This window comes from Scomber scombrus, chromosome 5 (assembly GCF_963691925.1).
Source record: "Scomber scombrus chromosome 5, fScoSco1.1, whole genome shotgun sequence".
Classification (NCBI taxonomy): Eukaryota; Metazoa; Chordata; class Actinopteri; order Scombriformes; family Scombridae; genus Scomber; species Scomber scombrus.
In genome coordinates this window covers 26,483,615-26,499,885 of record NC_084974.1, presented here as the reverse complement: position 1 = coordinate 26,499,885, position 16,271 = coordinate 26,483,615, and the positions used below count along the sequence as shown (strand labels likewise).

Genomic DNA, 16,271 nt, shown 5'->3' with positions numbered 1-16,271 from the left:
CAGTCATTTCTGACTTCAACTCTGGATTTGGTCTCTCTGATGTCTCCAGCTCCTTACTAATACTGACACCCCTGTAAACATTTTCAAAAAAAATCTGTTGGCAGTTGTAGCTGCATATCTCACTCTATCTTTATGTCTGTTTGTCTGTTTTTACGCTCTCCTGTCACTCTTTGTCATTACCCTTTCTCTCTTCATCTGTGTCTCGTTCTTCTATCAGTCCCTCTGCCTGCCTCTACTCAGAGTGTTGCTACCTTCCACTTTTTCTCTCTCTTTTTGTGCTGTCAGATAATCTGTCTTTTTTGTCTCTTGTCTCTCACCATGGCTGATTTCCTGTGTACCTTCTTGTCACTCTACAACTAGGAAAGACACAGCCAGTCTGTCTTCCTTTACATTTCTCTCTAATCTATTATTTGTGTCTGTATGTCTGCCTGCACCTGTCTTTTCCTCTGCTCATGTTCCTGTCTGTCATTCCGACCTTTAAACCAACATAAACTCCTTTCTCTCCCTGCTGCTTTGTTTACTCCAATCCATGTTTGACTCTGTGTTCTTAACAGAAATGTTCATCTATGTGAATGAGGTCGTGCTATGATTAACTTGCACGCTGCAACATATGGGCCACGAGGAAAAAGCTTTTATCCTTATCTTTGCAAGCAATTAGCTGTCTTAAAAGCAGAATAAATACCAGCCTGTCACCATATCTCCCTTACCACTGACACAGCTACTGCAAAGGTCGTTTTGCAAAGACTCCACTATTTTCATAACCAGGACACATGCATTCATATGGAAATAAACTAGAATCAATTATAATCACACACATATGCATGCACAGACATAAAGCATAAACAACCAAGAATAGCTTCTCATTTAGAGAAACGGATACACACAGATGCACACAGAGACTTTTTTTCTCTCTCTCTCTGTCTCTTGCACATGCACTCACACAAATATTCTGTGATGCAGTGATGCAGAACATTTTAAGATTAAACAGTAATGCAGAATCAATGCATATGTTTGACCTGTTATAAGCAGCATGAAAAAGCGATTAGGAGAGGGACTGGGCCTAATCATGTGCATAATCAAAAGCAACAACTATAAAAGGATGGGAGCAACAGACATTTACCCCCCACCTCCACCCTTCAGCCCTATAAATGTGAATGTTGGTCCCTGACTGAGAGACTGAGTCACTGACTGAGTGATGAAGTTATGCCATTGGTCAACCAAAGGCCCCTGAACGTTGACCAGTGGTGTACCTTCATCACTCATCTCAGCCAGCTGTTGGAGAAGAGTCTAATTGCAGTCTTGCAGACTTAGAAGTCACACCCACTTCACAACACAACACACCCCCACTAATGTTCTTACCCTGGACCCAAACATCTCACCCCTCAAGCCTAAACCTAATCAATTGGACGTGTCATGTGTGTCATGTAGTAAAGTGGATGCAGAGTGTACTGTGAGTCCACTGTTGTGCTGTTGTGTCACCACTTCCTGCATCCACTGTTTCAAACTTAAAGCACTCTAGTGTTTCATACATGATCCATCCATATACTAGGTTTTGGTCTACTCTTGTTAAACACATGTTCTGTGGTGAAAAGGATCAGAAATAACTTACCAGAGGCTTAAACTTCCATTAGGGAATATTATAGTTTGATTGAGTTTGTGAAGAACCAGTCACAAAATAATACACACGCACATATACACAAAGAAAATGCATATATTCATGTTTGTGTTGCATGATATATTGTATAATACAACGGGTCCAACAGTCAAAACACATAAGAAGCCTTCAGCACAGTTTGAATGATATGATTCAGAGAATCAACCAGGTTCTGGACACATTTGATAGCTATCTCTGTTTAGCCAATGTGATAATGTTACTCAATTTATGCCTAACCCAGTAACAGTTTCCTGTATGAGAATTTTGCACATTACAGGAATTAAACACTGTGCCCTCTCTGGAGTTAAACTGTGATTTTGTACCTCAGCAACAACATTTTTAACATATTTTAATAATGTTCCATTGGTGCTCAGGGCCAAACTTGTGCCAAAAGCATTATTGAGTAATTAATAATTAATTAAACCACAACTTTAAAGTGGAATTAATGCATGGGTTAATGATGTGTCTACTGTATGCTCTCTAGAGTGTCTGCATACCACTGTTACACTATCTACACGCAAGTGACTGTAACAACCTTAACCAACCTAACATTCCGTAAAACCCAGTGTATAAGACGCACCTTAAACGCAATTTTTCTTGCATTGAAAAGAGGGGTGTGTCTGATATACCAGTAAAATACAGAGAGAGGTTGGATATGATTATATAAGTATGTACAGAGCCATCCACACTAAGAACAATAACTATAACTATGAAAAATAATGATGTGAGCGTCCACACTTATGAACTATAATGTCCTATAAACAGTGGTGTCAAGCACACACTGCTTGCTCCAGGTGTATTAGCAGCTCATGAAAATAGATAGACTATTGATGACCCATTAATGCTGTATGTTGAACGGAAAAAGGATTGTGTGTTGATCAGAAGTATTTCAGGACAGTAGTTACTGTGATGTTTCAGTATTTACAGACCAAACTGACCCAACTGACAGCAGCAGATGTTGAAGCACGATGCGTAAAAGCACACAGATGAGCAGCTTTTCTATCGCGCTGTTGCAGCGACACACAGTATGAGCACAGATCTGAAGAATAAAAGATTCACTAGCTTTGTTGTTTTTCCATTGGATGGAACAGAGGATGATGCTCTGTTTAACTCTGGGACTGACACAGAGTCCGGGGACAGTGCGCTTGGTGAGCTTTACTGTGACTTGGGTGCAATATTTGCGCACAGCGACAGCTCTGATAAAGAGTTTTTTGGACGCTTGAGCACACAGGTACACACCATATCAAATGACCGTGCTCCAGGTAACCTGGGGTTGTAGATGTCTGGATGACAGATTCATGCCCTGGACCCGCTATCCTCCCGTCCGGGTCCTACTAACTTCAATGTTGATTGTTTTTTCAATGTGCTTCTGTCTCTTACAGTCTACAGTTTAGGGAGTCAAGCCAACCAAAGGTTGTTTAAATTATGTTGGTTGCCAATTGTAATGTTAAGTCCAATAGAGAGTAAGTTCCTTATACCAGTGGAATTTAAATGAATGTTCTCAACTATATACTAACATTTGTCACCTAACATCTGTGACAAACCTGTGCTTCCACATAAAATATAGGTTAATCATGAGGCTGATCCATGACTTTTCACAACCTGATGACCTGAATATCATCAGCTATTGGCAGGATTTGTAGGATGAGGGCTTGGTGTAAAATGGGTAAAGTTATCTGGAGTGAGCTCTTTACATGAATGGAGATAAGAACTTAATTAAAAGGCTGCTAAATGTATTGTTTCATTTGTATGCAGTTCTGTCTCACACACAAACACATCTCACCTCTCCTAACAGAGGAGTTTTCCCATCTGATTCAGTGACCCAGGCGTTCTTCTCAGTCCCTCGGTCATAGGACTCATATGGAATATTCCCTGCTCTCTTACTGGTGGCTACTGCAGGGTCCTAGGGGCAAATGAATACACTTGTAAAAAGAGCAGACACTTTAAAAAAAGAACCACGATTTGATGTAGACTGATTTAGAAAACATAAAAAACATAATTTGGATTGATTTAACAGCAACACATCATAACATTGCAATATTCTGAGGTTTATGTCAGAAGGAGTACTTCAAACTGGCAGTAGGTTTTCGACCCTCACAGGATAAGGTGATCATCACACACACACACACACACACACACACACACACACACACACACACACACACACACACACACACACACACACACACACACACACACACACACACACACACACACACACACACACACACACACACACACACACACATATATATAAACACAGAATTGCAAGGTACATTGTGACAGCTATTTTGTAGTAGCACTGGATGTTTGATGATCTTGTTTCTGTTAATGCATCACGTATACAACATGCTTGATTGACAATGAAGTATGTCTTACCAGGATGAGGATGTATCTCTGCCCCTTCTCATGAAGGTAGTCATAAAACTGAGGCAGCTCCTTGAACTTGATTTTGTCATAGGTGAAATCTTTCTTATCCTCCATGTAGTCTATGTCAGTGTACTGAATGTCCTGCAAGAGGAGAAACATGCTTCAGTAAGCAAGCCTGAATCACATGTACATGAGGTTCCCAACCATTCCCAAAATAGTTATTACTACTTTCGAGTAGAGAGATAACAATATTCCAAATTCCAAAATACAAAGTCCAATTCTTTCTTTCAGATAATCTTATTAAAACTATATCCTTTATGAATAACTTGATGAGTTTATTTTAAATGGGGGAGATTTCATTAGATATTCAAAGCATAATTGTAGATGCTAATATGCTGGCATGGTCCATGTATTATAATAACATTTGCATCTTACATGACTGCAATTAATTCAAAATTACTCTTAATACCTCTTAAATGTACCCACTCATGCTTCTGCCTCTGTACATAACTTGGACACATCCACTCAAAATTCAGCATGTTCAATAAGACCTGAATGCATCATCCTCACACAGCATATTCACAAGCCAGCATGACTTAAAACATACTGTTAAGCATTAGCACACAAAAAACAAATAATAAAAAAAAAAAACCAGAAAAAATAAAAAATAAAAACAAAAATTGCTAGTTTGACTGTTCACCTGCCTTTGCTGCACCTTTTGAGACCTGACATGAGTGCAATAAACTAATGTGCTGTTAAACCTAAGGAGGACAACGAGAATGTTAACACTTTTTTTCTTGCAGGGGTGTGACTTTATGCTCACTCTCTATCTGTCGGTTGTCTGCCAAAATCTACTTCATATCGATAGAGCAGATGGTTTGGAAGGCTCTGCCAGATCCTTCCTCTAATGGTAATCAGCTCCAGACATATTAGGGAGAATGTGATAATGCCCTCTGTGGTCTATATAATGGTTATCAAATATGTCCCTGAGTACAGCAGGAGAAGAAGCAGCTGCATCCTAATGCCTTTGAATATCAAAGAGAGATTGGAGATTATTAGTGGGAAATACTGAGATGGGTTGGAAAATTGTTTGCATTTGCTCTTTAGATAAGACAGAGTTCCAAACCTGTCCTTGATTGGTGATGTCATTGCTGAGTTGTGATACAATTGAAGTGGTTTATGGGGACATGGTGTATAACGATTAGGGTTACGAGTTTACCTTAGTAATAACAGAATAAAAAAACACATCAAACGTCAGCGCTCATATGGAAAGGTCTTCTTACCGTTACTGTTAGCAGGCTGAGACGGAGATTAGCTATGAGACTCATTCGCAAGGAAATGTCAACCAGAACTGGTATTTATCAAGTGTCTCAGAAGGGAAGAGGTGTTGGAGTAGTTTTAACATTCAGATCAGGATGAATGAGATAATGAAAAGAACTCAGTCGATTGATCTTTGATCAACACTAACATTCAGTGATGCTTGAAAAATAGTGGTCCCGGGATTGAACCTATAGAGCCCCGCAGACTCTCCATTATTTGACAGAAAGCTGGATTACCCCGTCTAAGCTAAAGGCCATCCCTATCACTCTGACTGTCTGTCGAACTCCTGCTTCAACCTTCATATCACGTCTCCGCAGATAGTGTAGTGGTTAAGGCTCTTGCCTCTGGAACCACACAGTAGTGCATGAATGGTTCAAATTTAACAAGGGGTGCACAAGGTGAAGTATTGATTCCCCTCACCACCACCACCCCCCGCCCCCATCCCCAAAAAGCTATTCAGCTGTGGTGGCAGCTAAAGAAATCCGCCACAGCACATATCCTGTATTATCACTGCATGATTTCACACTGTTGGCCTTTGAAATGCATATAATGTCTTCAGAAAAGGAAAACCCTGCAACCTCTTTTAACAGTCTCTCAACATTTGACATGTGAGGTCAAACATAAAAACGTGCTTCTCCGCTTTACTCCTCGCTTCCACTTCCTGCTGTGCAAAGAAAATCAATGATTCAGATAGATAAGACCAACCAATATCAATAAAAACACATTTTCATGTTCCAGACTTTACAGTAGTTTATTGATAATTGTCTAAGGCCAGATTTAACCATAGTCTCTCTGTAGCAGATTGCCTATTTCTCTTTGTCAAGGCATCAAGCCCATATGAATGGACTAAAGAACTTGCAGCCAAACCTCACACCTAGACTGAATTTATGGTGCATTTGTATTGTAATAATAAACACAGCGCATACAAAATGTGACCAGAATTTATATGCTCAAGTTTTAAAGATAGTGAATGTGAAATTGCCAAACACATGAAGCTATTTATGCACCTGCAATCCTTAATATATCATAAATAATCACAATACATTTGAAAACATTGTAAAAAACAATTGTTAGGCATTTTTATCACCAGAATATGAGCAAAAAATCACAGACTGGGATAGGGGCAGCAATAGTTTTGATAGCAATTATAGATATATTTGTCTGACATACTGTGTACAGAAAACCTGAAAAATAAATAGAAAAAGAATAAAAATCAAGCAGACAGAATCTTACATATGGGATGCCCACAGCACGATTCCGCTCCACTGTTTTCTTGACCTCATTCAGGCTTCCGTAATCCCACCGAGAAAGCTGGAAACCCAGTGACCAGTAGGGAGGAATGACAGGCCTGCCAATGAGCTGGACAACATAATTGGAAATATTTTAATTGCATTTGCCCTGCCAAGGCAACTAACAAACCACAGTACAACAGACTTGCCCACAAAACATACCCTGTATATTTTGTTGCCTTTGGAAAATCACAAGCAATTATGTGCACCTCACCTCAAGGAACTCCTGCACCACTTGTTCTGGTGTGTCTCCAAAAAGGATATAGAAGTCAAGGACTCCTCCAATTGTTCTGTAGGTCACAGCTGGAGCGGGCTGCAAAATCACCTCTAAAAAATGACACAAAAGGTAAACACGCTGTAAAATTTGTTAATACTACTCTTAACTATAAATCATAACCCTAAAAATACCCTCTCAAACAACTTTGGACTAGCATAACCTCCATTTTAAGAATACAGTGTGTTACAAAACAGCTTTTATATAAAAAGGCTATAGACATGAACAAGAGAAACATGTCAGCAGGCATTCCTCTTGCTTTCAGTCATCTTCTTTATAGAGACATTTATGAAACGGTCATGCAATATTCTCTTTGATTTGTCAGCACAATTTTTTGATTGAGGCAACAGTAGATCCATTAGTGTTAGGAAGATGGGGCATGGCTCATGTGCCCTTGAATCATTTTAAATGTTTTTATTTATTTATCTATTCACTGTAATATTGGGGGTGCCTGTGTATGTGTATGTGTATCTACCAGAGTATCGCACTGTATGATCATATGATTGTATAACAAAGTACAGTTTGTCATTGACAGTATGTACTGATCCTACCTTCTTAAACACACTGCTGCCTTTTCAGTGTATGTGCGTGTGTATGTGTGTGTTTATCTTTACCCATAGCATTGCTGTTCATTAGGAAGACCCCAAATGACTTTCCACTCTCATCTTCAAGACAGAGGAAGAAGGGATAGTGTCCATAGAGGTTATGTGTTCCCTGCAGGGAAGGCAGTGAAACAAATGGATGAATAGGGAAGAGGTGTGAGGCACAGAAGGGAAATGGGAGACTCACTGAAGCTGGGGGGTGACTTCACCACTTAATCAGCTTACAAGATATTCAATTTTAAGCCCTTTGGGAAGGAGAATACACGTAACAAGCACACACATAAACATGCCACTTAGACACATGTACATGCCCACGTGTGTAATGTTCCAATACAGACATATATTTTCATAGATGCAACAACAGTATACACTGTATCAGTATGTACATGTGTAGGTATATGTACATGGATAATTGCATCTCAAACCTGCTTGAGATGATGACCAGTCAAAAGTGTGTCCAAACTTTATATATATATCAGGGCTGTCAATCAATTGAAATTTTTAATTGCGATTAATCGCATGATTGTCTTGAGTTAACTCGCAACATTTTTTTATTTGTTCTAAATGTACTTTAAAGGGATACTTTTCAAGTGTTTAATACTCTTATCAACATGGGAGAGGATACATATGGTTGCTTTATGCAAATGCATGTGTATTATTATTGAAACAATCCAGAACAATTAAATATTGTACTGCATGCTTAAAAATATGCTGAAAGCATAACATGACAAACCAATTGCTGGCTTAACATACAGCTGTTACAGAGAGCCCTCCTCCTGCTCGCCAAAGGCATACCACACTAGATAGATGGCAACGGAGACACATGAACAACTCTACAGGCAACAAACTTTCAACAGCAATAGCTAAATTGGTTGCTACAGCATGCGTGCCGGTTAACATTGCGGAGGACGAGGGTCCGCCTTTGGCAAACTTTGGATGGCTCTCTGTATCAGCTGTATGCTTGGCCAGCAGGTGGTATTTGAGACTCGATGTACTCCAGTGGTAACTCAACTCACATTGAAAATAAATGCAAATAACTTTGGACATGTCAATAGAACATCTGGCAGGGCTTTGAAGGTGAATTTACCGTTCATAAGTCTTTTCTTTATGCTTCTTGTTTTATTAGTGTGTGTGAATGTTTGTTGTATGTGTGTTATCGTCCTCACCCCATTAGGAAAAGCATCTCTGGTGAAAATAGGCCAGGTTTTCCAGTTTGTGTCATGGCGATACTGTTTATGCACATGCTCTCCCAAGCCATAAATGTTATGGGATGGAAGCTTAGCAGACAACTGTAGGTACTGGTCTTCAAACACCAGTGGAGCCATTGTAGTGTCAAACCTGAATGTAGTAGAGAACAGGACACAAAAACAAAATAATAGGTCAATCTATGGAGGTGAGAGGGCAGACTGGTGTGAGAGTAAGAGGTAAGACAGAAAGTGAGCGTGAGATGCATTGAGTTGAGACAGTGGGAGTGGGAACGAGACAGGGACGTGTGGAGGAGTAGAAAGAAAAAACAGTGAGAAGACAGACCATCCAATCAAGCTCTAATAAGGCCTCTGGGTAGCATTTCTCTAGCCTTCAAAACAAGACATACACCGGTAGGTGAAATACTAAACTTGCTCTAGGTGCAATAACCTGCCAAAACAAACATATATATAAATACAAATGAATGCACCCACAGATGCACCCAAACAAACTGAAACACAGAATTAGTCTTTAATCATAATAACCGAGTAGTCTTCAATAGTAGGACATTGCGAAAGTCGCTGCTGTCAGTCAGACTCAATAGGATGACTAGGAGGCACTGTTGTCAGTGAACTTATCTATTTACACGTAGCTTTTATGACAAGAACAATATGCCCACACACCAACCAGACAGATCAAGAGCCGAGTGATTACTCCACTAGGACACACTGTCACGTTCAGTCTATAAATAAACGTCAGATTTCTAGAAATACCATAATTAACATTTAATTATGACCTAGTGAGGGTTTTATGACATGAAAAGTAAATATTTAAATCTGATTATCACGCTAATGTGTGGGTTCTCAAGAACTCGCATTCTTGATCATGTGATTATATAGCTTATATAAAACATTCATAAATATCATAAAACATTGATTGTAATATTGCCCATGATAAGAATGAAATGTGACAGCTTGGATTGCCTGACAGCTCACATTCACTCTGGACTTAACATGACCCTTCAGTTTTCAAAATTGAAGTTGGCAAAGTGGCGAGAGTGGACCATGTAACATTATGGTATCAAAATCAAATGCAACTGAGCCAAAAAAAAGGTTATCCAACATCAGACCACAGTTAAATGGCAGGTAATAACAACAAATGTTTGACCTACATTTTTTAATTAGACCTGGTTTCTGCTGAGTTCACACAATGCTGCTAATAAATGAGTCTGAACTAAAGGCCATTTTAAATAACACATAATCACGCAACGAAACTATTAGCTATCAGCATTTAGCTGAATGTTTTCTTAACTACCTGTTGATTATTTTCACATTATATCTGAAACATGTTAAATCCACTTGCAAGTTACTTGAAATCCAGTTCACACAACCCTCCCCACTCCCAAAAAGGTCTCGTTATATGTTAATGCTGGTACTCTGTCTTCATGATACTCTAGAAAACAGTTTACAAAATCTCCTGGAAAATGTTAAGAATGTATTTGGTGGTTTGGATGTTAATATGAGTTTTGTGTATTCCATCAACTGATACAAACAACTACCCTGACTTCAAAAGTAAAATGGGTTCCTAGGTAGCTCCATATAGCTGTCCATTCTCAAAGTTAAGATGAGTATACTGCAGAGAAGAAATGTCACCTTTGGAAGGAGAAATATAACATTTCAAGATAAACAATTTTGAAGGCCTGAAGTCTGACCTATCACCTGAATGCAGTGAAAAACACACTTGAGTGATGGTGGAAATTCACATAAAAAGTGGCCTCATAAGAGAGCAAAAGAAAGTGAGTTTGGTTACTAAATGGTAGCTAATCTTCAACAAATCTCCAGAGCAATCTCATTGCCTCTGGTTGAAGGTCGTTTAAAGTGCAATGCTGCTTCATTAACCAGTAAGTGATATAAGTTACTGGGAAAAACTAAAGGTTGATATAGCAATGACACTCCAGCTGTGTGTAGCCACAAGTGAAGACTGTAAAAGACAGTGAACACACAGAGGTTTGTTTGTTTGTTTTTTTATAATGAAAATGGCTTCCTTCAGTGTGAAAACTAAGGATCCCTGCTGTAAATACTATTGAACAATAGAATCAGATTAAGCTAGTGTATCATGTGGATCTAACACTTTTGCTTGCTTATCAGTCTTAATGTCTAGCTGGTTTTTGTTTAAGTTGTATGGCTTTCACTGAATGTCTAGTCATGTCTGGACAAATGAAAAACTCAACATGAAATTTACAATGTAGTTTTATCTTTCACCTTCTTGATTACCTTTTCCATCTAGATTAAAGTAAATTAAACTTTATCTTGCAGATAAGTTTGTCATGTGCTATGAATGGCAATCAGCTCTTACCACAATCAGCAGAGCATGTCATTAGTGCATGAAGTCATGCTTGAGGTATTTACCTCCATGCATCACTTCTTTGCAGGGATACTTGTCCCTGCACAAGCCCTATTTGTCAAACAGTGCCATATTCTACATAGTATCCATGATAATTGTTTAATGCCTGGTGGTGTTTAATAGGAACTGTGTGCATGAGTGTGTGTGTGTGTGTGTGTGTGTGTGTGTGTGTGTGTGTGTGTGTGTGTGTGTGTGTGTGTGTGTGTGTGTGTTTTGGTGAACGCATCTTAGAGGGGTCATTGATCATTGTGATGTCGCCCAGGGCTCTGAGTGATATCATGTCGGTCCAAGCACACCTGGGTTAAGTTACCCTGGTGTGCTTGGACCGACATAAACCTAATTACTCTTTGCTCTGGGAAACTAATAAGGAACATGGAAGTCATATTATCTGTGAATAATGCATAACAATGTGCACTTGTAGCACACAGAGCACCTTTTTGACCTAATTATATCAACTGAGACACACTGAATCATTGGTAAATTACTGACAAACATCAACAATGTTACTGTGAGAAGACTGCAAATTTCTGGCATACGGACAAATCAAATATTCAACAACTTAGCTTGACTTATAATTTTTGGGGGCATTATGACGGTTATTTTGCCTCCAGAATTACGTCCACATGGTCTACTGTGAACAGTCATTGCAGTCGCAGATTCATAATATTCACCATAACAATATTCCTTCCACATAAATAATGTAGTAATGCCCTCATCCTCAGCTACAGGTGCAGTCATAGTATATACAATACATACTGTATAGATTAGCACATAGTGCACATATATGCCTGGATGCACCTAATATTTTTTGTTGAATGAAGTATGCATAGTCTGCTGTCTTTTCTATTTCCTTCACTGTCTACATGTCAAATAATGTTATATTACTTTTCTTATATACATCTCCCTCCCCAGTCAAACACAAACAAAGACACAATATAGTGAGCACTCACAGGACTTTTTTGTTCTCTTTCCTGCGCACAATAAGACCAAAGGGTTTCTGTGTGATCTCCAGTGTGTTGCTGATGGGGCTGGATGGGTGACTGTTTAGGCTGCTTACATGCTCATGGGGGACCTCAAACCTCTGCCTGTGGGCATCAAAGATCTGAGGAGAGGAAAGAGAGTTTGAGTGTGTGGCCTCATATCTCCCAGTGATGTCTGTACTTAGTTGTGCAGATTGCTATTCTTGTCCTCTTTTGTTCTGTAAAACTGTTGTGTTAAACATGCTTTGATAAAACTGCTTTTGAAAATGAATTTGAGTGGACTAGATTTATCCTAAAATTTCCTTTGTCACAGTCTAAATGTGTGAGGGGACATCTGAGTGTAAATTTGTGTGCAAGCAAAAAAGGTGTTTAACAGAAACAGACAAGGAGAGAGAGGCAGTTTTGTGTGAGTTAGTACCTTAAATCGGAGTCGATTGTTTGACTGCATTTCTGCATGAAATGACAGCTCTTCAATATGCGCCTTGAATAAAGAAGGAGAGGCCATTCTCTTCAGGTTGGCTTTCATTACTGCATTTCAAACATAACAAAAGCAGGGTGAAGATTATAATGCAGTAAAAATATATATCACATTCAACAACGAAACCCCAAAGATAAAGATGAAATGACAAAAATAGTACTATTATACTATTTTTGTACTATAGTGTTGCTGTTATAGCCTTTGTTATTTTGGTCAAAGAGCTGGAGTCAGTTAAGATAATATACAAAAATAGGTTTTGTTTCTTCTGCACTGTCTAGTTAACTACTTATGTTCACATTTCCACAACAATTCTGACCAATATACTTTAATAATAATGTTTAATGTTAATTAATGTGTTAATAATCAAGAGGCCTTGTCATGAACACAATGTGCCACACTGTCCTACAGGAAATAGAGAATGATGAACCTTGCAGCCATTTTAATACTTATTCAATCAGCAATAAAACAGAATAAAACATTTAATCACTACATGAAAAATATCTAATCTTACATTGACGACTGAACAGCAACAATAAAAAAGAAACTGCAACAACCCACAGTTTGAGCACTCCACATAAAACTCATCAGGCAAGCTGGGCTGGGAATGCATTCAAGCAGATGTATTCCCAGGTTATCCATTTACCCATATGATCAAAGGGTGCAATATGCTTACAGAGCCTGAGTCCTCAGTTGCCTCTGAGGTAAATAGGCAATTTGCATAGCAGCCTAAAGCGATACCATGGCTGAATCCATGTAAAATATTTGAAGACAATTTAACTTATATAAAAAGGAGTGCTTTCATTTTTTTCTGTTGATTAAAGTTGAATAACATCAAGCCTTTCTCGGGCAGGCCAAAAGAAATGACTGTTTTTGATAATGTTCCTATCTGTCTAAGCGTTTCCTATTTTTATATGTAACCACCTTTTCCACACAAAAGAAGCCCAAAAATATTGTTTTTTTTTAATTCAACAAAATATATTTATTCATTTTGCTATTCCAACAATGTGACTGAAATGTTGTTTTTCAGACTTTAAAATGTCCAATGTTCCTTCTTGCTTTACACAATAACTGTGTTCACATAAGGCAGTGAAATCAAGCAGAAAATAGAAAAACCTGCATTCACCAAAGTCAATCATGTTTTCTGATATGCCATCCATGTCATATTTCACAGACAGACACGCCTTAGGCAAAGAAAGTGAACAGAAAAAAAATGTGAGGAAGAGGAATGTGGAGCAGTTCGAAAAATAAGCTAATAAGAAAGGAAAATTATTTTCATCCGTCGGAGAGCGCAAGAGTGAGAATGAAGGGCAGAGAGAGGGGAAATAGGTATTTACCATAAGGATCTGGTTGCTCCATTGATTCCACTGTGTATCCATGGTTGGTTGGGAAGAAACACCAGGGAACATGTTTCTCATCCAGTGGGCTCCAGCAACATCCACGCTGCTCACATTGTAGCTATTGAGGTGACATGGACACACATCTTATACCATCCACACTGCCATTACTGTCATTTCCGCTACCACAAACACCACCATCATGGAAATGCCAGCCTTTAATTATCATCACTATCATTATCATTGCTTGAATCATCTCATTATAACCAGGGTAACAGAAATCATTGTCACATGCAACACTAACTCAATTGTGACAATACTTACAGTAACAACTGAGTTGTAGGAGTTGTAAAAAATAATCAGGCTTTATGAAAACTCCTTCTCAACATCCACCAAGGTCTTTGTGGGGAAAGTTTTTGATCTTTTGTTTCCCTTTTGTTTTTTGGAAAAAACTTTCATAAATATTATTTAGAATTGATAGCCATTCATACCTTTGAGGCTCCAGCATCAGGGAAACAGTCCACTCTTTCAGCCAGAGGAATAGTTGGACACTGAGGAACGAATGCTTCTGTAGTTTCTGCCAAAAGATGAAAGGTTTACTTTTCTCCAGCATTAAAATAAACATTCACAGAGAAAAATTATCTAATCTCCAATGGTGAGTACATAATTTATTAGACTTACATGAACAGAGTGAATAGATTAACTACACCAATTATCATCAGACATTTACATTAAAAAAATAGTTCACTGTCTATCGATGAAGATGCACTGTTGCTATTTGTGTGATTTTTTTTTATGGGAAATATAATCAATTATTCTTGGCTTATTACTCACTGAATACTCCACTTCTATCAAAAGTTGCCTTTCAGTAGTTCCAAAGTTGTAAGTGTTTTAACTAGGGCTGTCAATCGATTAAAATAGTAAATCGAGATTAATCACATGATTAACATGAGTTAACTCCTGATTAATTGCAAATTAATGGCAACTTTAAAAGAATATTTTTCATGTTCTTAATACTCTTATTAACATGGGAGTAGATATATATTGTGCTTTTATGCAAACTAATGATTATTATTATTGAAACAATCCAGAACAATGAAATACTGCATGCTCCAAAAATCTGCTGTTAGTTGCTAGTGGCTAGCTACCCTGTTATGAAGAAACAGCATGTAAAACAACTTTGGACACATTTGTCTAGCTAGTCTAGTTAGGGACACCAACCTAAAAAGTCAAAAACCTTATTGTTATCAATCTTCATGCTACTCCTAGCAAGACAGCAATAGCCTACCTTCCAAACATGATCTGTAACTGAGCAATACTAAGATAACTAACTACATTTACTGATTTTGAATTTGTAATCCCTTATACCAAGACATGACACTAAAATCTGATCATGTGGACCCCAGGAAGACACTTTGTGGAAGCTAATGAGAATCCAAATAAAGAATAGTGTGGGACCAAATCAGGTGTCCTCCATAAACTGCAGGGGAAAAAAAGAAGTGTGCATGTACTTGCATGTGCATTATCCAAAGGTGGAAACATTCACTGTATGTATTTGTATGCAGGCTACAGTATAGATATGTACCTTCATAGAAGATAGTAGGTGTAAGTCTTGTCGTGTTGTTGTGTGTTGATTTATGTATTTGTTTATGTGAAAGAATGCATACGTCAGTAATTGGGTATGGCACTTGTTACATTTGTCTCTTTATTTATATAGATGATCTAATTAAAATATGTAAATTATATGAGTGAGGCCATAACAAATAATTAAGATTATTGTCCTTGTTAAGGTAAACCACCACAGAAAATACATTTTGAAACAGTCTTGTCAAATGGTCTTGTAAATGTGGCCTAAATTGTATTAATCAGATACTTTGGAGTGCTTCATAATGTCTAAACCTTTATCTTCCATAAGCTTTCAAGGTCCACTTATGAATCTGGACATTCTAATTCAATTTAATTGGCAATTATACACTAGGAAAACATGAGAATGAAAAATGATTAGTGTGTGTGTATAAGTGTGTTCACCTACCATCTTTAGTAAGCCCAGGTTCTCCAGTGAAAAACAGAATTACGAGAGTGATGGCTACCACTGACATCAATGTGAACAAGACCATTAGGGTCACCTCCAAACCCGAGAACCGTCTTCTCCCCATCTAACAAACACACACACACACACACGCACACACACACACACACACACACACACACACACACACACACACACACACACACACACACCCACACACACACACACACACACACAGAGTGTTTACAAAGGCCAACATCATTAACACTCATTAATGACACCAAGTTTACTAAAGGCAAGGTCTGAAAGGTCTCAAAAACTTCCCAGCTTAATGAGGCCCATTGGCAGGACCC

The 16,271-nt window shown here is 38.3% G+C and overlaps 1 protein-coding gene across 1 annotated transcript in view; it reads right to left on the bottom strand.

The window, feature by feature from the left end:
- si (sucrase-isomaltase) overlaps window positions 1-16,045 on the bottom strand; it is a 68,324-nt gene extending 52,279 nt beyond the window's left edge. The window contains exons 1-11 of the mRNA XM_062418773.1: window positions 15,922-16,045; window positions 14,381-14,466; window positions 13,890-14,010; window positions 12,496-12,605; window positions 12,048-12,199; window positions 8,676-8,847; window positions 7,522-7,621; window positions 6,848-6,960; window positions 6,578-6,703; window positions 4,034-4,165; window positions 3,438-3,557 (exon numbers count right to left, since the gene is read on the bottom strand). Of these exons, the coding sequence (XP_062274757.1) occupies window positions 3,438-3,557; window positions 4,034-4,165; window positions 6,578-6,703; window positions 6,848-6,960; window positions 7,522-7,621; window positions 8,676-8,847; window positions 12,048-12,199; window positions 12,496-12,605; window positions 13,890-14,010; window positions 14,381-14,466; window positions 15,922-16,045 (1,356 nt within the window). The remainder of the gene's footprint in view (window positions 1-3,437; window positions 3,558-4,033; window positions 4,166-6,577; window positions 6,704-6,847; window positions 6,961-7,521; window positions 7,622-8,675; window positions 8,848-12,047; window positions 12,200-12,495; window positions 12,606-13,889; window positions 14,011-14,380; window positions 14,467-15,921) is intronic.
- Between the last annotated feature and the right edge of the window lie 226 nt (window positions 16,046-16,271).